The 21,844-nt window shown below is 37.8% G+C and overlaps 1 protein-coding gene across 4 annotated transcripts in view; it reads right to left on the reverse strand.

Annotated features, from left to right (window-relative positions):
• Window positions 1-21,844, reverse strand: part of APP (amyloid beta precursor protein) — a 294,233-nt gene that overhangs the window by 186,818 nt on the left and 85,571 nt on the right. For all 4 annotated transcript variants that reach the window (XM_082625057.1, XM_082625056.1, XM_082625055.1 and 1 more), the window contains exon 3: window positions 21,290-21,419. In XM_082625057.1, coding sequence (XP_082481183.1) covers window positions 21,290-21,419 — 130 coding nt within the window. The remainder of the gene's footprint in view (window positions 1-21,289; window positions 21,420-21,844) is intronic.

The raw sequence follows: 21,844 nt of genomic DNA on the forward strand, positions 1-21,844 counted from the left end.
ATTCTTTTTCAGACTTTTCCCTTATAGGTTATTACATAATATTGAGTATAGTTCCCTGAGCTATACACTAGGTCCTTGTTGGTTATCTATGTTATACAAAGTCATGTGTATATGTTAATCCCAGCCTCCTAATTTATCCGTCCCCACACCTTTCCCCTTTGGTACCCATAAGTTTGTTTTCTGTGTCTGTGAGTTTCTTTCTGTCTTGGAAATAAGTTTATTTGTGTCTTTTTTTTGGATTCCACATATAAGTAATATCATATGATATTTGTCTTTCTCTGTCTGATTTACTTCACTTAGTATGACAATCTCTAGGTCCATCCATGTTGCTGCAGATGACAATATTCCACAAATTCTGAATCATGCCTTCCTCACCAAACCACCCAAGATTAGTTAAGTTACATGTGTTTTTCTGTTGCCCCCTTTTTATTGCTTTATTACTCATATTCTTAATTTTATTAATAGTGGGCCTTTTTATTACTCATATTTGTAATTATCCCAACATCAGTTAAAAGATGGAATCATGAAAATAATTGTTGTTAAATCTTTCCAGGTCGGGGGTTCTCAAACGTTAACATGCTTCAGAGTCACCTTGGGATGCTTGATCAGACAGTAGTAGATCCATCCCCTTCTGGCCCCAAGACCTGGACCTGATCTGGGATGGGTGTGAAAACATACCTCCTCAGAGGGATTCGGATTCAGGTGGTTCATGGACCACACTTTGAGAAATGATGTTTGGAACAGGGCTTCTCAAGCTTTAACGTGTACCCGAATCACCTGGGGATCTTGCTAAAATGCATTTTCTGATTGGAAAAGTCCAGGGTGGGACTGATTCTGCTTTTCTAACAAGCTCCCAAGTGGCTGGATTCAGCTGTTCCTTCAGGTAGCAAGGTGTCCTTAAGATAATCCATTATAACTCATTAAGTGCTTTTTTTTTTTTGAAGTTACAGTTTATTGCATTATGAAACACTTTTTAGAATGGCTTTTCTTTTTCTTTTTAATAGTGGTAAAATACACATAACATAGAATTTACCATCTTAACCATTTTTAAGTGTACAGTTCAGCCGCATTAAGTACATTCACACTGTTGTGAAACCAATCTCCAGAACTCTTTTCATCCTGCAAAACTGAAACTCTATACCCAGTAAACAAGCCCCCATTTCCCTCTCCCCCAATCCCCTGGCAACCACCATTCTACAATACTTTCTGTCTTTATGGATTTGACTATTCTAGGTACCTCATATGAGTGGAATCATACTGTATTTATCTTTTTGTGACTGGCTTGGTCTGTCCCTATTTTGAAAAAAATAATCAAACCTTGTACACCTTCCTTCCATAAGCCTGTGTTCTGTCCCATAGATTAGTGACATTGGCACCATCTTAAGAATTGAGCACATTTTCACACATCCCTAAGAGCCAAGTCTCTCCTGTTTTGTCTTTTGTTTCTTTAATCCCAGAAGTTATCACAAAATAGGGTAGAAAGTGTTCTAGATTTGAGGCAGAGGGGAGGAAACTAACTACACAGTGACTCAGGGGATGGAATGATTTCCGTACGTGAAAAGGTGAGGCGAACAAAGCCTCCTGGCCAAAGATGTTCCAATAGGATGAGGAACAAGAATAAAAATTAAAACCCAACATGATTTGGTTGAACTTTAATGGATCATCTCTATTACCACTGAGTAATTCTGAATACTCGTCTGTACTCAGTTCCATGAAGGATACAAAAGAACTGAGACATAATCCTGCACCAGAAGAGCTTTGAGCAGCCCTGTCCAATGGAAATGTAATGTGGGCCATATATGTAGTTTTTAATTTCTAGTAGCCACATTACAAAAGTAAAAAGAAATGGGTAAAATTAATTTTATAATATACTTTCTTTAACCCAGTATACCCTAAATTTTATCATTTCAACATGCAACCAATGTAAAAAATTATTACTAAGACAGTCTACATTCTTTTTTTTTTTTACCCCTCAGACTAACCCTCTGATATCTGATGTGTATATTCCACTTATAGCACACACCACTTTGGACTAGAACATTCCAAGTGCTCAATAGCCTCGTGTGGCTAGTGGTCAGTACTAGATTAGCTTCAAGTTTTAAAGATCACGAATATCTTTCAAAGAGTGATGAGTTGAACGTGGACAGGTTGAGGTTAGGAGGGAAACTGAATCTAAGGATACGTGTCTAAACATAAATAAATGTAAGATTGAATACACTGAGAAGACTATATACACAGTTCTATATGCCATCACAACACCATATATTTAATCACTGAAAGGGATATTCAATTTGTTACTACTGTTAACCCTAATTACCAGCAAAATGTCCTTCTTCCCTCATTTCTCTTTTTGCATTTCTCATATTATAATTTGCACTCATGAGCATGTGATTAATTGAAATGTGGAAATTTAAATAAGGTTTCCTTTACACCTACTCAGTTTTAGCCTAGTTCAGTCTTCTATATTTTGAGAGATGAGGTAAAAAGCTGATATTATAGAGATATCCTGCTAAATTCTCTTTTTCATCTCTTGAAAACGCAAGTATCCTCACTGGCTGCTTTCTCCTAACACTTTCTTGCTTTCTGACATTAAAAAATTCATAGCCTGATGGGTTTTAAAGATGCAATTTATTGGGGTTATGTATGGGGCTTTTAAAAAGCCACATAATTGCCAACAAAATACCAATCAGGCTGATGCACGGTGAGGCAAAAGAACCACCAGCTATTACCAAAACCTTAAATTATACAGAGAGGTAAAAATATACAGCATGTTTTGTCCACATACCTTACTCAGAAACCCATGTGTGAGGCAGGCTATAATCAAAAACAGGAAGAGGTGCTTTCACAGATAAACTTCTCAACAGAGTCGTGGACTGTCACTTTCAAGCCCCTGACTTGCTCATTCCAGCCCATCACCATCCGACCTTGCTCCAACAACCTTGGGCAAGTCTTCTTTCAAGGTCAGCAGCAACAAATGCATTAGTCTCTTCTCAGCCCTCAAATCAGCTGTCTGCTCTCTACCATATCACCTTCTTCCTTAAATTCTGTCTTCTCTAGGAACACTTGTCCTCCGTTCTCTATCTTAAGCTAGTCATCCTTTCCCTCTCCTTGACTCCGCTTTAACTCTGATTATAAAGTAAGACTCTGTCCTCGACCCTCTGCTAGTACTTTCTCACTCCTTAATCATGCCTAAGGATTCAACAGCCTCCTCTACTCTCAGTGTTGACCTTTCAGTCAACATTTCCATTCCCTCGCTGGACACTCATATGGAGAGCATTGCTTTTAGCAATCGTATTAGAATCAAATACCAACTGACCATCAACTCCTGGAACTGTACCCAAAGAACAATAAGTAATTCCTCACTGGGTCAAAATCTATCTTATATGGAAGCAATATAAGGGAATAAAACCAACATTCAACTTTTTTTTTTCGCATACAATTCAATTTATTTGCTGTTTTACCACTTATAATTCCAAAGGCTTTACAATAATACATTTTCTTAACTTGTTTATTGGTAAAATAACTTTAGTAGTTCCAATCAAGAGGGAGATCACACATTCTAACCCATCATGATGATGCAATATTTAGCTCTTCCTTGTAGCTGGAGCTCAGCAATTTGTTTCCTCTATATCTGCTGCATATTTCCTAAACTTTATAGCATCTTCCTTGAATCTCTGTTACTTTGCAAGGCACCTTGTTTTTTTCTCTCACAGTTATGTTCCAGTGATTTGTGAGAGGCTCTCTTGAGCTCCAATCCCTCCTGCTCAGCCCATGGTATGTTCCTTTCAGAGCCTGCTGTGAGGGGTTCCTCAGTCATCCGGTCCCTTCACTTTGTAAACCACAGAGATGTGCTCGTATTCACCATGCTTTCATTGTACTTATTTCTGGTGGGTCAGACAATAAGTGGAGGAGGGAGAGAGCTCTCAGGTGGCACCCTGATTATCATACCAGCCTTGAGATAAAACCTTCCTTTGGAAGATGTCAGAGGGCCCTGTGGGCTAACTTCTTCAAGGAGACAGTCTACCTCATACATTCTAACAACTTCCTCTTCTGACTCAAGAGTCTTCTGAATCCTCAGGAAGCACAATGCTCAAGCCAGTGTTTTTCCTCAACTAAGAGACTGTCTTAACATTTGAGAAGCTACTCAGGTCTTCCAGCTTCCTGCTTTCACAGTCTTCTTAATCTCTGCACACTTTTTGAAGTTCTCATTATACACCTTGTCAATCTCATCATTTGTGATTACTTCTTCTTTTGGTTTTTCCCATGATCCCTTTATTTTGCAGTACGGAGAGGATGCTCCACCCATGGAGGGCATCTGCCCAGGGAGTTTCTAGAGCTGTGCATCATTGGTACCACCAGCTCCTGTCACACTGGGTGGCCTTATCCACTTTGTTGACCTGGGCCAGCCGGGTAGGGGAGGGAACACACCCCTCAGAGTAGCTACTACTCTCTACCACTTCATCTTCATCCAGGTTCCTACCCTCCACTGACACCTGCTCTGCTCCCTTTCTACTGCTTTCTGGTGAAGGTTTAGGGGGATTTCTCAGACTCTGCATCATACCACAACATTCTACATTTTGAGGAAGCCCCAAATGGGGGCTGAAGAAATTCTACTTGGTTGTAAAACCCAGGTCCCCTTTCCCACTAAGCTATGCTTCTATTTTCTCCAGGAATATTTATCACTGATTTGTGTCCCTATCCCCACGGGCTGTACCTCTGCTCCACTCAAACTATCCATATTTCAGCAGATATAGCTCAGATCATATCAGATGTAAAAATGTTCTGAAATTCTGAACTCCAGTAAACCATTCTCTGAGTGAAAAAAATATATATATCCTTCTAGTTCTCCCCTCCCCTTTTCACCTCTACAGCTACTACTCATGACCCCATGTCCTGGACTCTTTATAACTTGCTAAGGTTAGCAGAGGAATTTCACTACCTTCATTCCATTTCCCTGCTGGTCTGGCCCAGGACCTTTAACACATTCATTCATCATCCGTGCTTACAACCAGCTACCACTCCACGTGTTCATGATGCCCAGACTCGGTTGTTCCAGCCCACCTCTCTCCTAAGTGGGAGACCCCGAACACCCAATTGCCACACTGTGCTCCTTGAGAGCTTATTAAGTGTCCCTTCTGGATACTCTTCTGTACAGACTAGACTTGAAATGTCTAGCTTCAGGAGACAATGGAGTTGTCTCTTAACACTCAGAGGAATAAATGTTGCTCTATATTTCAGGAATGTTCTAATTCACAACTTCCCCCCCCAAAAAATTATATCTTAAAAGATGCAAAATTATTTAGGGCAAGAGGAAGTAGTTAAGGAGAGAATGACGCAGAAAAAGGCACGGCATTTAACAAAAGAGCTAGCCAGGAAATATCTAGGATGTGGTATTTGGAATTAGTACAACCTTTTACGGGTATGAGTACACTGTTCTAAATTCCCAAGGCTTTGTTAAAACATAGAAAAAAGGATTAGAATTCTGTCATTGTACCCGAAACACTATCGAGGGGAGAGGGACACAATATCTAACAGAATAAGAAAATATAAGTATACATGATTCATCAAGCTCTACAATAAAAACATGCGTTAGAAATTACCCAGTTCTACTGAGTCATGTTTCAAATATCATGTGATCATTTCAGTGGGGATGGATCCAGCTAAATTAGAATCTTTCCCTCTGTTACCACTCCACGGTGGACTTAGGAACTGCCACTCAGATTTGTAAACAAGGCTTAGCTTCATTACTGTCAATCAGTTTGCCAGGGCTTATTGTTCCTGAGAGAACTGAAATAACTGAATTTCTAGACTCCAAGGAAGAGGGTTTGGGGCAGGAAATTACTACATTAAAGCTTATATATATATTCCAAAAGGTATATCATGAAATATTTGGAGAATTTCCCCTGGAAGATTCTGATCCTACTCTCTAATCCAGTGTCTTATCATGGCTTCTAAGTTAGGCCCAACTGAGTTATCTGTCTACACTTGCTGAAACTCACAACTACAAGCAAAGAAATTACTGTGAATCTCTGTGGTAATGCAACATAAAGCTCACATTTTAACAAATAAATAATGGACTTGATAAGAAGGGGATACTGGAGTCTGTTTAAAGATACTACAAATACCCTAGAAAAATCTAAGATCAGTTAAAAGATATGCACAATTTGAAACTATTGATCAGAGCCATCCTCAACAACGTAAGTATTAAAAACTATTTCTGTATTGACCAAATCCCCCGTGTCATATAACAGAATGAGAACAAGGCTATTCTTGAACCTAGCAATTTTCTTTTTATCACTGCAACTTCAGTCATGGATGTAAATGAAAATTTCTGCTCACTTTGCTACTTTTCTGCTTGACTGAAGTTTGTAATGAAAACGTCTGTTCCTTTCCAGCAGAGTACAGGTGTCATTCCGATTTTACACAGCAGGCGGAGAGTGAATGCATTTGTTTAGATGCAAGATCATTTAAATATGTGTCACTACAAGCTACAGCCCACTATAGATAGGGCAGTTTAAAATTCTCTCAAGCAATAAAGTAGATGATCAAATGAAGGAACATTCAGGCTTCAAACATTTTCAGACTGGTTCTTCCCATCTGAACACAGCCAGCCCTGTGGAGCCCTGCCCTCCTCTCCTGGCTCTCCTCAACCAGAAAGCAGCAGAACTCTGCCAAAGCCCATTCCATTACCCAAATGTCTTCCGGGTAAACAGTCCAAAGTCACATGACAACTCTGTCTTCAGTTGACTTTTCCAGGGAGCAAATACTCTGAAGAGCAAGAATTCCAGGCATGCAGAAGCTCAGCCTTTAAATCAAACTAAATCTGAGCTAGTTTTTCAAAGTAAGGCCCTGGTGCAGAGAGAAGGCACACAAAACATGTTTGAAGAAGGCAAATCGCTCATTTCAGATTTAACATTTATAAATGAGGAAATTATATATGATCAAGGTTTTCAACTACAGGGGTAATTCCAAGGTATCTCTCATTCCAAATAATACAGTTTCTGTCTTTCACTCAAAATTGTAAAGATGACTAAAATGTAGACCAAAGGAAAATCATACTTAGAGTCTTCAGTTGTTTTAACCTAGAAATGTTCTAATTTTGGGAATATGCTGAGGAAAAACTTTTGATTTTTGGTAAGAATATTTGGTTATCAGAATCATCTAAGAAAAGTGTACATGATTTGCTATTTTCTGGCCCAAAGCAGACTTTCTAAAAACGCAATTAAGCTAACAGGTCACAGGATCTACATTATATAAGCTCAAGGTGACCCATTTAATGGCTTAATGTAGGGTTTACTCAAGGTCACCATTACATAAGGCAGGCATGTCCGCCTTTCTCCCAGTCAAAAGAAGCATAAGGTCAGTTCCCCCTCTTGGTCTGACACCCTTCCCACTCATGCCATTACATGATAATTCTAGATGTTTCATTTTTGACTGATGTTTAAACTATCTGGATATCTCAAAGCCTTAGCTTTTAAATTTCTATAACAGGGAAGAAGTTGGCTACTTATATAAATCTTAGAAAATGCATATTTCTAAGGCCATATATAAAAGGCCATCTCTTTGGGAGGACAGGGCTGAGGTATTGAAAAAGCCAACTGCACACCAAGTAAATACAAAAGACACCTTTGATAACAGTTCTCAAGTGCATATAAACATTCATCAACTATAACCATAATAGGTGGTATGTGTGCTTTCTTGGAAATCTGAGCACTTGATAAGACCATCTTATTGTTCTTTAATCATTTAGGCAGCTGTTTAATTAATATTCCTATGCTGGGGCAGTTCTCCATGTTTTGCTTCCAAATGATTTAATTCTCTACTTCCAGTTACAAATCTTAGTACGAATGGAAGATATCCTCACAGCGTAAGATGGTAAATCCAACACTGAGATCACATCTATATAAAAAAATATATATTTTGTAAGAAATTTATATGTAAGTCAAAATAGCTAAAAAATGTTTTTTAAAGTCAAATTTTAAGAGGGGATTATGCTTAATTGCATATCTTCATTTCTTTAAAAAATGTGAAAAACGAATACATGACTATTTCCTAAGGACTTAAGTTTGATTCATTTTATTCTTGCATACTAGTTGTCATTAACCCACAGAAGAAGCAAAATAAAGCGAAGCAACAACAAAAGCCCTTGATGATGGTGACAGCCCAGCATGAGGTGTATTTTTGCATCAATAGCCTGATGCATTAAGCTCATTCAAATGCAATTAATTCCTTTGTATGAAATCAAGGGTCCAGGAGATATTAATAAAAGTTGAAAACAATCCTACCTTTTGCCTAAAACAGATTTTTATCCCAAATGATACAATAAACCAACAGAGAAAAATAGGATAGGCATATCCCATGCTCATGTGCTCTGTGTTTAATCTGAGACTCCTAAATTCACCAGTTATTGATAAGGAAATCTGGCATACATCTTAGATGAAATGTCCAGGAAAGCTAAGAGCCAACCAATACTCTGCACTCTTAGCTGCCTGCTCTTATCCTGCAGGGACAAGGCTAATTATCAAGACTCTGGGAGCCATAGGAAGTCTGTTGACGAGTAGGTACTTGGAGGCCTGGCCTGGATTTAATAACTCAGGATTCATCAAGCCAGGCCTTTGGGAAACCAATGCACTGATGAGGTTTCCTAGTATGTGTATTGTGAGAAAAAAATTAACAACCCAGGAGGACTCATATAAACACCAATATTGAGAAGGATGCAGAAAAATGAGCCAGAGGAAGAATGGGAGTCAGCAGAGAGAATAACAAAGGCAAGAGCATAATAATAGTGTGGGGAGAAGGCAGTGATCAGCAGGGTTAGATACCACTGAGCCGTCAAGAAGGACAAAAAATGTCTGGGCAAAGAGCTCATTCACTTGAGTTGAAGGGATGGATACCTGATAATGGTGAACTGGAGGGAGGCGGATGTTGCAAAGATAAGATAGGAATGGCTGACTATCATACCAAGAAGCACAGCTGTGAATGGGTAGAGCAAGGATGGAAATTAAAGATATGGGGTTAAGTGACTGACCTGAGGACCCAGGGGTCTTTGATGAACAGGAAAATATGAGAAGGCTAAAAATTGCTGATACATAAAATAAAATAAAGGGTCTACTGACCAAAGGTCATTATGAAGTCAATCTCAGATACAGTGAAGTTAAAGAACCTACTGAAGAAAATATATGCACTGGTACCCATGACTCAATTGAGAATTTTGGCTAAAAATTTAAAATGAGAACAAAAATAGAAAAAGAAGCTAAAATTATTTAAATGGCAAAAACAGGATAACTTCTTGGCATACTGAAAATGAGCCTACTATATTAAATATGCTTAGATAATGCAGAATATCATAAGCCCCTGACTGACAATTAATTCTGTTTTCAATAAAGCAAGAAGAGAGTCACATGACCACCTCATAGGAAACCAGCAACCTGGAGCTGATGAAGATATACAATAAAGAAGGAGATCTTCAGTGACAGCAGAAAAAAAAATTCTCTCAAAGTAGTTAAGACCAAAAGGGGAAGATTTAGGGGAACTCCAGCTGGGTAAAATTTTTGAAAATACACGTACCCCTAAATTAATAAATCAATAGGATGGCCCAAATTTTAATGTCATGAGAAAATGTAAACCTCTAGAAGGGGAGTAATTAACATCTACATATCAAGTACCTACTAAGCACCACATTCACCTCATCATCTAACAAAGGCATTTCAGTATGATAGGAATTAATGTTTAGCATACATATATATTATCCTAACTCTTAAGATACAACATAAAAATCTGAAATAAGTTTGTAGATTCCATTACCATTACAAGTGATACTTAGAAGTGGGTTTCTGTTAAAACAACCCTTTATTATTATTAGACTTAAAAGCTAAAGATAATGAAACTGTCACAAACTAATCTAATGGTATGTTTTATGTCTGAATACAGATGCCTCTGGTAATACTGGTGTCAACCTTTGAAATAAAACAGCCAGTTATTTTACCAGCAAAGTGAGTTTATTCAGGAATAGCAGAGGAATTGCAGTTCGGGACAATCAAGCTATAGCAAATATCACAGGCAAGCCCAGCAAATGAATGAGAGGAAGGTTACTTTATAGAGAAAGAGGAGGAAGTTGGGCAGGGCTGATCTAAGCAAAAGTCCATTGAAGGGAAAGGGAGAGTTCAGGGTGGTGATGGCTTCTCATTGGCTGAGTTGCAGAGTTTCCCATTGGCTGGGCTTGTTATTGGGCAAGGAGGAAATCTTCCTTCCTCCTGCTGGGGTAGTAGAGACCTTACTGCTCAGAAATGTAAAGCTGCCATGGGTGGTGTGTACATAAGAGCTCCCACTTCAGGGATGCCTGACTCCATTTTAAATGAGGTTTCTCTTTATTAATTTTTACACTGGCTTTAAACTAGACACGTATAGATTAGACGCTTAATTTCCCAGAGATAAGAATTTAACGTTCTTTTATCCAGGTCTAAAAAAATCTTAGTTTCTACCTAATCTGAGATCCCTACGTTATTTCTTGGTTGTTAAATAAAACCTGCCCTTCCCCTACTGATAAATGCTGGCATAAGTAAATGACATTTATTTCTGTAATCCTGGAGATTCTTTTAGGCATGTGAAATTACTGCTTTACGCCCTTTGCCTTCTCAGTGTTTAGGCTATTTCTTCTTTAAGATTTCCTTCCTTTTAAAACATTCATCTAACTCATCATTTCATTCATTCAGTATGCACTTATTAAGTACCTACTATGTGCCATGACATGCTTAAAGCTCTGGGAATATATTTCAGTGAATGAAACAAAAGTCCCAATTTTCATAGAGCTTACATTTCTGATAAAAAACAATTATTTCCAAATTTACAAGCATTGCAGGAAGGACTTCTTAGTCTTCAGGACCATATATTGTTTATTCTCAGTATAGCTCTATGATTATTCTTTTCCCTCTTCAGGTCCTCAAATCCACTAACTGTAAAACTTTCTCCCAATTTACTACCCTGTTATGGATCTGCTATTTAAATTCAAAACATGTTGAGGAGCTGTGTGGCCAAGTTACTACAGTTTATGGAAATATTACTCCAAAGTATAAGGAGTTTTTTCTCTAATCCAATATACCATCTATTAAAAGAACTGATATAATTAAAAGCTTAAAACCGCATTGACTGTTCAGATATTTTTCTAGACACCACATAAAAGGAACAATCAAATGAATTTAATGTCTTTGCAAATAAAAATGTGATTTCTGTGCTATTCCAAACTTAATCAACCATCTTATTTCTGTTCTAATTTTCCAACATTATGTACCAATATTAGCGACACAAACTGTTGTCCCCGGAAAATGTTTTCTAATTCATCTCTCTTCATTTTCTCTACTTATGCCTTAGGATCCATACTATGCCTCATCCTCTTTCCAGAATCCTCTACTGTATGCTCCAGCCTTATCTCCTAGTCTTACAGCAATCCCTCATCTTACTCACAGAAAAAGTTCATACCATCCGGTCATAAAGCAAATTTGAAGCAAGGGTAAAAACGCTAGAGATTTCAGCAGATTTGTGGTTAGGAGAGAACTTCCGGGGGAGAGGAGTCGAGTTTTGATCATGTTGAGTTTGGGTCCTTGAACAAACACCTGTCACTAAATCAGCAGAGAAGATCAGCATGTTTCCAGAGTAAAAACAATCACAACTACAAACCTTTACAACATCTAAAACAGTAAAATTCTGCCCTGAATTCTGTAAAATAGGTACAAGGATAATTTTATATGCATATAGTCATAAATTATGCCCATGGAGAAGGAAACATCTTCTAAGGAAATATACAATACACAACAAGCTCCCCTCTATGAAATCACAGTTTAACTTTATCCAGCTCAAAGTTAGCTAAATAAGGACACCTCTAACACTACTTTCACTCGCAAATTCTAATCTTAAAAGAAAATTTCTAGGGGCTTCCCTGGTGGCGCAATGGTTGAGAGTCCGCCTGCCGATACAGAGAACACGGGTTCGTGACCCGGTCCGGAAAGATCCCACATGCCGCGGAGCGGCTAGGCCCGTGAGCCATGGCCGCTGAGCCTGCGCGTCCGGAGCCTGTGCTCCGCAATGGGAGAGGCCACAACAGTGAGAGGCCCGCATACCACACACACACAAAAAAGTTCCCAGAGTGAAAAGAGAACTTCGATGGAAGTCCCTTTCTTTCTTGATTCCCTACCATAATCACTTCTACTCAATCACATCAGGAAAAAAGAAAAGTCCATGACAAAAGACACAGCTTGAGGTTAGATGGAAACATTATGGTCCTTCATATTAAATTTATGTTAAAACAGCAAGCTAATGATTACCATGGTTACATTACGAAGATGCAACCAGGAAGCAGCTGTTTACTGGTTGGCACAGAAAAGTAAATATTTCAAGACCATCAGATCTGATATGACAGTACCGATTCCAGATACATAGAGAAATTAAAAACTCAAAATAACATACATCCACTTTAGCTGATGTGTTACTAAATCTAAAGCCATGTTTGCCTTTTTTAAATAAAGTAGGTGAAAATATGACCATGTGAAATTTAAGTTACATGTGATTTTTTTAAATTTCTGGGATGTCAGCATCTTTCTGTCTGTCTCTTTATATATATGGAAACAATCTAAAAGCAATATAAAAAATAAAAGAAATTAAACACAGAATATACTTTTCATGAATTTAACTGCTGTTTATAAAAGCACACAGTAAATAATGGGGGTCATAATTTACTTGTATGGAAAATCCATAATAATCTCAATTAAAAAAATTTCATATCCCAGTATCTCTTGGAGAGAGCCACAATACATATATACAACTCAAATAGTGCTGGTATTTCATATAAAAATGGCAACCAGAGCAGCAGGTGATTCCTGAGTCTCTACTCATCTTTTTTATTATGATTGAATTATTAGCTTAAAAAAATGTTTTCTACTCTCAAAAATTCTAACCTCAGTTGCCAAAAGACAACAGTTAAGTATCATGTGCATATACATAAAAGGAAAGAGGTATATATTGGATGCCAGCCTGAAAATAAGTAGTTAGATATAAATTTAAATTTAAAATAACATAATAGTATTTACTATAAATGAAGGAAAACACTAATGCTTTTAAAAAACTAATACCCTATTATAACCGACTACTCCCTCTTCCTGAAAATGATGCATAGCCTTTAAGGTCCTACCTTTAGGACATTGCTCATCATTGTCTAAGTACCTAAAATATATCTCCATTCTTGCCCCCATCCTTGAAATCCTGGCACAATGCTACTTCTTGCCAAGTCTTCCTCAAAGTCCTTAGCCAGAAGCCCCCTACTCCTACATTATAAACCCAGAAAGAGGGACCACATCTCACCTATCTTCAGGGTCAAGCACATGCAGGTGGTCAATAAAAACTTACACAATGAATATATAAATTACAACTCTTACTAGTCACTTTTGTAGGGTTTATTTCTTTGTGAATAGTCAATTGACTATTTCCCAAGTTGGAAATTTAGAGAAAAAATATTTTAAATAGTCTCTTTATTATTAACAAATAATAGAAATTATGGATGGTTTTTAACTCAGTATCAATAAAAATATTAGAGCTAAATATAGAGGTATCTGTATACTCAGGATCACATATCAGATAAAAATTTTCCTCCATATTTTAATACATACAATTAAATAGTATATATCTTTTACAAAAGCAACTATAAGATGTGCAACACCTGCAGGTAATAACTATTTGTAAAAATCAATTGAAAGCAAATATATCTACCACGATGTTTGTCGCAGCATCTTTTACAACAATCACAAGAAAACAAGCAACCTAACTGCCAAAAATAAGGAATAGACACATTGTAGTGCCTGGTGTAATGCTAGATTAAAAAGAGTGTTTTCAAAGAAAATTAAATTTCATGAATAAAGTATAAAAATGTTAGCTGAAAATAAAGCTGGTGACAAAATGGGAAACAGAATTACATAACTATTAAAAATAATAAAACCAAAACATATATGCCAAAAAATAGACTGAAAGGAAGCCAAATGGTTTTTTGGTTATTATTTTTTGGTAGTGGTCACATTTTCTAAACTTCATACAATGAACATGTGTTACTTCTGTAATCAGTGAATTTCAAGAACACAACTGCAACCTGCAGCACATGTTACAAATGAGATGCCTATTAACCTCAGTATATATATTTTTCAATGCATTACTGAGAAGTGTTGGAACAATATCATGTCAAATAAACTGAGATTTCTTTTTCTTGCCTTATCATCTAGGACCCATGCAGATAACTGAGTATTTTAGTACAACACTGACAACGGAGCACACCCATAAAGTATAACGGCAAATTTTCAAAAGTTGTTGTTTTTTTCTTAATGACTCATATTATGTAATAACTCCTAAATATACCTCCAGTTAAAAAAGACAAAATCAAACATTTCACTAAGTAAATTATTCATGCTATCATAGCTCTTATCCCTACAAAACATAAGTTATTAAAAGTCCCATAATAAGGACATAATAGCAGATACAACAATTAAAACGATAAGAGGAAGCTAAACTGGCATTGGAGGCAACAAAAAACACTAAATTTCTCTTTTCTAAGTTTGATTTAAAAAATCAATCATTCAACTCATTCCCCTTCACAAACTTTCAGAAAACAAATCAAGCTGGAGCCAGCATAACTGGGACCAACTTGGATCACTGATCTTGGCAGATGGCCTAAATGGAAGGAAAACATTTTTATGGCTTTTTCTGCTTAACCAAATGGGAGGCGCTTCACGTTCTAAGTCCTTCCCCACCCAGAAGGAATCTATAGGATAAATGTAATCTTCCTATTCAACAATCCACCCTGAAACAAATGTAGCTTCCAGATGCAATTTTTTGAGAAAACAAACAAACAAAAAAACATTAAGCAAGATCAAGGATCTTTTCGGGACTCCCCTGGTGGTCCAGTGGTGAAGAATCCACCTTTCAATGCGGGGGACTCGGGTTCGGTCCCTGGTCAGGGAACGAAGATCCCACATGCCGCGGGGCAACAAAGCCCGCTCCATAACCTGCGCGCCACAACTACAGAGTGCATGCGCCTCAACTAGAGAGCCCACGTGTGGCAAACTACAGAGCCCACGTGCTCTGAAGCCTGTGCCCCACAACTAGTGAGAAGCCCTTGTGCCGCAATGAAAGATCCCACATGCCGCAACTAAGACCCTACACAGCCAAAATTAAAATAATAAACTAAATAAATATTTTTAAAAAAAGGGCTTCCCTGGTGGCGTGGTGGTTGGGAGTCCGCCTGCCGATGTAGGGGACACGGGTTCGTGCCCCGGTCCGGGAAGATTCCACATGCCGTGGAGCGGCTATGCTTGTGAGCCATGGCTGCTGAGCCTGCGCGTCCGGAGCCTGTGCTCCACAACGGAAGAGGCCACAACAGTGAGACGCCCGCGTACCGCAAAAAAAAAAAAAAAAAAAAAGATTTTTTTCTGAAGAATTTGTGATGATTAATGCTGCTTAAACTTGGTTAAAGGTAAGAAGGGAGACATTATCCTTTTATTTCGGCACCATGGTGTTTCTAAAATATATTTTCCCATAAGAAGTTATTCCTACTATATAAAACTCCTAAAGCATATCTACCAATAGATAAAACAAATTAAGACTCATCCTGTGTGTCTTTTCAAGCCTTTTGACTCTTTTTTAACCATCACTAAACTGAAGGTAGATACAAAATTTTATGTACTGATTTCATGGCCCAGCTTTTTCTGAACATAAAAACTATTCATTTATTATAGAAATTAATAGAAAAGTCCTTAAATAAAATAAAAATCACCTGTAATCCCACTGTTTGGATATAAACACTGGTGAGATTTCTTTTCCATGCATATTTTGTTTTACACAGTTGAGAATCAGACTCTATAAACTGGTTTTGGAGTATGACTAATATTCAAAGTGGAAGATCACATAAAAAGAAGTGTGATGTCTCTCCGAGGTGGGTGGTTAGCCTACCCTGATGAAGAAATGCCCAGGGATTCTGATCATTCCTTATGAGAGCACAATGTAGACAATCCTTAAAAGTATAGAATATTCAAGGGTTTGTATCCATTTCATGTGCAGAGGCCAGGCTCATCAACCACCGTTCCCACTGTACATTTATACAGCCCTAGTGCACACTTCTTCCAGGACTTCATAAGGGATCGGATCTACAGAGTTCAGAGGTCATAGGACTGGAGGAGCCAGAGGCATTGACTAGCTATCCTACTGGATTATCACACTGGGGCATCTGGACATTTAAAAAAATCCTTAGGGTCCACAATAAAAATGCTCTCCCATCCCTATCCCTATTCTTAAAGTTAGATGGAGTCTTATGTAGCAATCTTACATGTTGTTCTGCTGTTTACTGTGTCTCAAGAGAATTGTTTAGGATAAATCCAAAAAAACTACGTTGGTACAATATCTGTCAAAGTATCCAAATACATGCTTTTCACACTAAAAAAGATTAAGATAGCTGTAGATAATTGACACAAAAGTAGTCACCTAGAAAACAATGTTTGCTTGCCCTAAAATTTTATTAAAACAATAAAATTCAAAATTAAAAGGAACTGAATAGCTTTCATTTCTCATCTGACCATAGACCATATCTGAATAGCTTCCTTGTCATTATTACTTGTAAGTTTGGAAAGCCTTGAGTATAAAATGAAATAAAATGAGATTCAATGTAGTAATTCCTTAATTTCTAATTCCTTTGGATTAAACTATTAACCCTACTTTGCCCCCATAAATCAACAGTAACTCTCCTTATGCAATGTACCTTGCCTTTACTGGACAGTGGCAAATGCAGAAGAGCATCAGTTTCAATAGTGGATCTATAACGCCATGAAAAGTAGTAATTCAAATGGAAAGGGGTTGAATGCTTTGCAAAGAAAATATTCTTGAGTAATAATGATATGCTTGAATCCCGTATGAGATAATTAATAAAATGTTCAAATGATTAAGACAGATCTTACCGTCTGGTGCCAGAGGCATAACTAAAAGCAAAGGGTGAAATGAGAAAGCCAGCTCACTCTCAAGGGAAATCATCCACTCCATGGGAGGAAAGGGGCAACAGCAACCTAATACACTTTCTCCATCTAGACAAGGAATGCAAGACACCTTAGAGCAGGGATGCCCAAGGCAAATACATGGCTTAGAGAAAAATAACCTAGTGTGTCACTGGATCCTGCATCTGATAAAAAGGTCAGGAAGGCTGCGTGCTGAACATAACAGGCATTTTTCTCTCTTCAAGCTTTGCCTTGAATTTTAATATGCTTAATGTTTAAGACAATCTTATTTGTTTTCTAGATAGCACCTTTCTAAGAATGAACTTTAGTAAAATAATCTCTTTTGTTTAAAGTATTTATTTAGATACAGCCAGAAATTTTAGAGGGTACTTATGGTAATGCTAAACAGTAATTTTTTGTTCAAGCAGCAAGTAATATATAAGAATGTTGCCTATTACTACCATAAAGTGGAAACCTGATGACGCAGAGAAATTTATCCTGGAACCACAGAGGTTCCAGTGACATGGCTGTGTCCTTATGAGACACATTTACAGTGAGATTATTTTTAAAGTGCTACTTAGTGCCTCCAATTCATAGCCTTTCCTCAATGATTTGATTTTGTAAATCAGGTGGTTATTGGCTCTAGTACAATTTTCTTCTCATAGTGTAAGGAACACTGGATTGAGAATTGAAAGATCTTGGGCTTTGGTCCTTATTCTACCACTAAATAGCTGTGCGAGTTACTGCAAGAAATTCAATCTTGCTGACCCTCATTATTTGTGCCTGTGAAGTGAGACTAATAAAACCAACACTGCCTGCCTCACGGAGGAAGTATTTCAGTGGTTGCCCTATACAAGTATAAAGAGCTTGACAGTGCTATGTGTAACAGATGTTAAAATCTAGGGAGGGAAAAAGAGGGAAGGGAGGAAAGAAGGAAGGAAAGGAACAAAAGGGAAAGGGAAAGGAAGAAAATAGGAAAAACAATATATAAACTATTGGGACTGTGCAGTATTAATGGAATTAAAATAATATATAAGTTACACACTTATGTTTTCCCACTCCTTTTCCTGAAAACAACACACTGTGGTATTCATTGTGGTTATATTATACACCACCTTTTATAATACTATTAGTTAAAGAATGAAATTTTGCCATTTGCAGCAACATGGATGGACTTTGAGGGCAGTATGCTAAATGAAGTAAGTCAGACAGAGAAAGACAAATACTGTATGATATCACTTATATGTGGAATCTAAAAAATACAATAAACCAATGAATGAAACAAAAAAGAGGCAGATGAAGAGAACAAACTAGTGGTTAACGGTAGGGAGAGGGAAGGGGTGAGGAGCAGGGGAAAAACGGGGTTATTATGAGATTATATGAAATCATGTGTGTGAAACTTCTGAAAATTGTAAAGCACTATAGAATTTAAAGAATCTTTCATTTGATTAAAAAAAAGGCAGGAAAAAAAGACTTTTGGAAAATTTGGTTTCACCTAGGAATCAAGTAGTACCCACCTTCCTCAATTCTAATCTAAGATCAGTAACAAAGTAGAAAGCTTTGTACATTCTATTAGTACTTGTCATGTTAGGGTCTAATTTTTGGTTCAGTGGAAAAATACCAGGGATTCATACAGGCCAGGTATCTACTGGAAATACTTATGATTATCTAGTCCCACTTGTAGTCAAGAAGCGGTAATGTCAATGTGTTAATTTAATACCAGCTACTATACCAGACCTGGGAAATTGGCTAAACACATCACAAGTGACGTCTTCTGCAATTATGCAATCTGTTCAAAAGATAAAAAAGAAACCTGATACATGCTGATGCCAAAGCCTCAGCAGGAATCAACTCCTTCCCATCCTTTTACACACAGCCTTTCAGGGGAAGAATTATTTTATCAGCTTTTCCATTTCCTCTTGCCCATCTTCACCCTGCACATTACAGCTCTGTAAATATTTGTGGAATATAGCTCTGTAAATATAGTGGAATGACACATTTTGAAGTGGCCCTCTTTCCACAGTGGTTAACAAAATACGGTGAGGACAGGTCATTAACATTACTATCAAATAAGTGTTTTCTGGGTAAGATTAATTATCAAAAACCAAATTACTTAGGATGGAGTTTTCCCAAATGGTACGTAACTCAGCTGATCATGATAAAAACATGTATCTGATAGTAATCATAGCATTATCACAAAATCTCCTGACTTCAGATTTAGATGTGAACACATTCTAGGTATCTTTTGTTCCTTCTCACAGCGGTTTTTCCCTTGGCGTTTCAATACTCCTGCCATAGGAAGAGAGCTTTCCAGAGATGGGGAAGTGTATGGAGTAGGGGCAGGGAGGGTGGCTGGCAGAGGGGATACAATCCATCTGGGGTCAAAAGAAATTTGCCACAGTAGTGGCACTATGGTCGTGAAGCACGATCTTAATGTGGATTCCACCTTTTAGTTAATTCTGACAATTCAGAATAGAATTATGAAGCAGGGAGATCTAAGCAAAATGTTATGAGTTTACTTCTGAAACCCAGCTACAGTTGTGAGTTTTATATCAGGTGTCATCAGCAATAACACGCATCCAGACACCTAGTACCTGTTCCCAGTGAGCTTATATCATAAAGAAAATGTATTTGAAACATTTCATAGAATGGGTAAGTGAGAACCAAAAGATTGGCCCACCTAATTAACTGGATCCCGATCTACTTCCTAACTTATACTGAATGAAATGGTTTTTAGGTTTAACAACTAAATTAGACTGAAATATACAGTTCCTGAAGACAGCTGACCTCAATATTTCTTGACATTGGAGTTCTGTACCTAGTATTTAAACATTACTTATTTTCATCGTATTAAAACTTGACTTCTTGACCAGTCAGAAATGGCTTAGAAGCCTTGTAAAGTAACTAGGAACAACAGATAAGGAGGAACAAGGAAACTCTTCAATTGCCAAATGTTTAAGAATCTGGTTTTCCACATTTTCTTTATCATAAATCCACCAGATGAAATCTTCATTCTTTGGGCATTAGCCCAGTTTTCTATTAATGTCTCAACTTGTGTGCAGGCATGAACAGTAATCAGTATGTTCTTATGACATTCATGTTTGACCCAAGTATTACACAGATCTCCAGAATCTGTCATCCTGACCTTCTAAGTTTGCTGTTGGGACTCTTTTTTAAAGACAGATCCCTTTTAGTCTTTACAAGATGTCACTGGAATGAATATCCACATCCTCCACAGGTAAATCGTTATGCCCTTATTTACAACTATCCTACCGATGAATAAACTTCGGGAAAACATCTAGATGCCAGCTATGAGATCAAAGACTGCTGATTTTCCCAATGCCTGGTTACATAAAAAAATCAACTAGGAAGAGACAGAACCAAGTCAGAATAAATATAGAGTATGAGAGTATTTCTAGAGGAAAAAATATGATATCACATAAAACAACTCAGTTTTTAAAATAACAAATTAAAGTAAAATTTGAGGTCAGAAAGGAACACACATTTAAACCTTAGTGATCAAACTGTTCCCTCTAGTTTGATGTAAGCAGGAAAAAAAAAAAAAACAATTTAAACTCTAATTCCCCAATTATCTTCGAACAGGAGGTGTACTGGGTTGTTGTAGAAAGAGATTTTTAAGAAATTAGCAAAATCACATTAGGCTCTCTTTTCTATGAAGTCTACTGAAGAAACACACAAGGTCTGAATTCTAAGTCCAGTTAATTAGTGTACATGAGAATCATCTACAGAATTTGGTAAAATTAAGATTCTTGGGGGCTTCCCTGGTGGCGCAGTGGTTGGGAGTCTGCCTGCCGATGCAGGGGACGTGGGTTCGTGCCCTGGTCCAGGAGGATCCCACGTGCCACGGAGCGGCTGGGCCCGTGAGCCATGGCTGCTGGGCCTCCGCGTCCGGAGCCTGTGCTCCACAACGGGAGAGGCCACAGTGGTGAGAGGCCCGCGTACCACACACACACAAAAAAAAGATTCTTGGGCCCCACGACTAGGCATTTTCATTCAGCAGTTATGGGATAGGTCCACAAATTTTTAATGATAATAAACACACTTGGTAAATTCATTCTGAGGCAGGAAGCTCAGACATACTGCTCCTTTATTGTCAGGACACAGGCTACTTTAAGAGTCCAAAATATAGTCCAATGCAGAGTGGCAATATGCTGAAGGAAGAGCCTGCATATCTGATCTAATAATTAGAGCATCCTTCCTTTTCATCCCCAAAGCCCATAGCCAATCAACGCCAGCTCCAAGGTCAGTCAGCTCACCTAAGCAGCGGTAGGGAATCACAATGTGGGCATGGGTCTTGCACTGTTTCCGGCCTCTCTTGCACCAGTTCTGGATGGTCACTGGTTGGTTGGCTTCCACCACATTGGTGATCTGCAGTTCAGGGTAGACCTGGGAGAACATACAAAAAGGGTAAATTGTTACCTGAGGCAGGGCTGGCACACAAGCACCTGTTGAACCACCACAGTTATTCTAAGGTTTTCAAGCCTGCTCTAATTGTGATCTAGCTTGTGGAATTCAGGGTGAAGAAAAAGATCAAGAACCTATCATTCCATTCAAAACATTAAGCAATATAACTTTTACTTTATTTTACTGCACACATTCCAGCTTAACATATTTTCTAGGGGAGATAAAATAGAAAGGGAGGAGGGGGCCCTCTTAAAAGCATGGGGTCATTTCAATGTAAAATAAACTGGTGTGATGATGATACTCTGTAATGCCCTAAATAAATGTTATAGTAGATACACCTAGGAATATTACCATGACTTAAATTCAACCCGCCCATGTCTTACTCAATTAGGCAAATATTTCACATA

The sequence above is a fragment of the Mesoplodon mirus genome, assembly GCF_964341445.2.
Source record: "Mesoplodon mirus genome assembly, chromosome: 6".
Classification (NCBI taxonomy): domain Eukaryota; kingdom Metazoa; phylum Chordata; class Mammalia; order Artiodactyla; family Ziphiidae; genus Mesoplodon; species Mesoplodon mirus.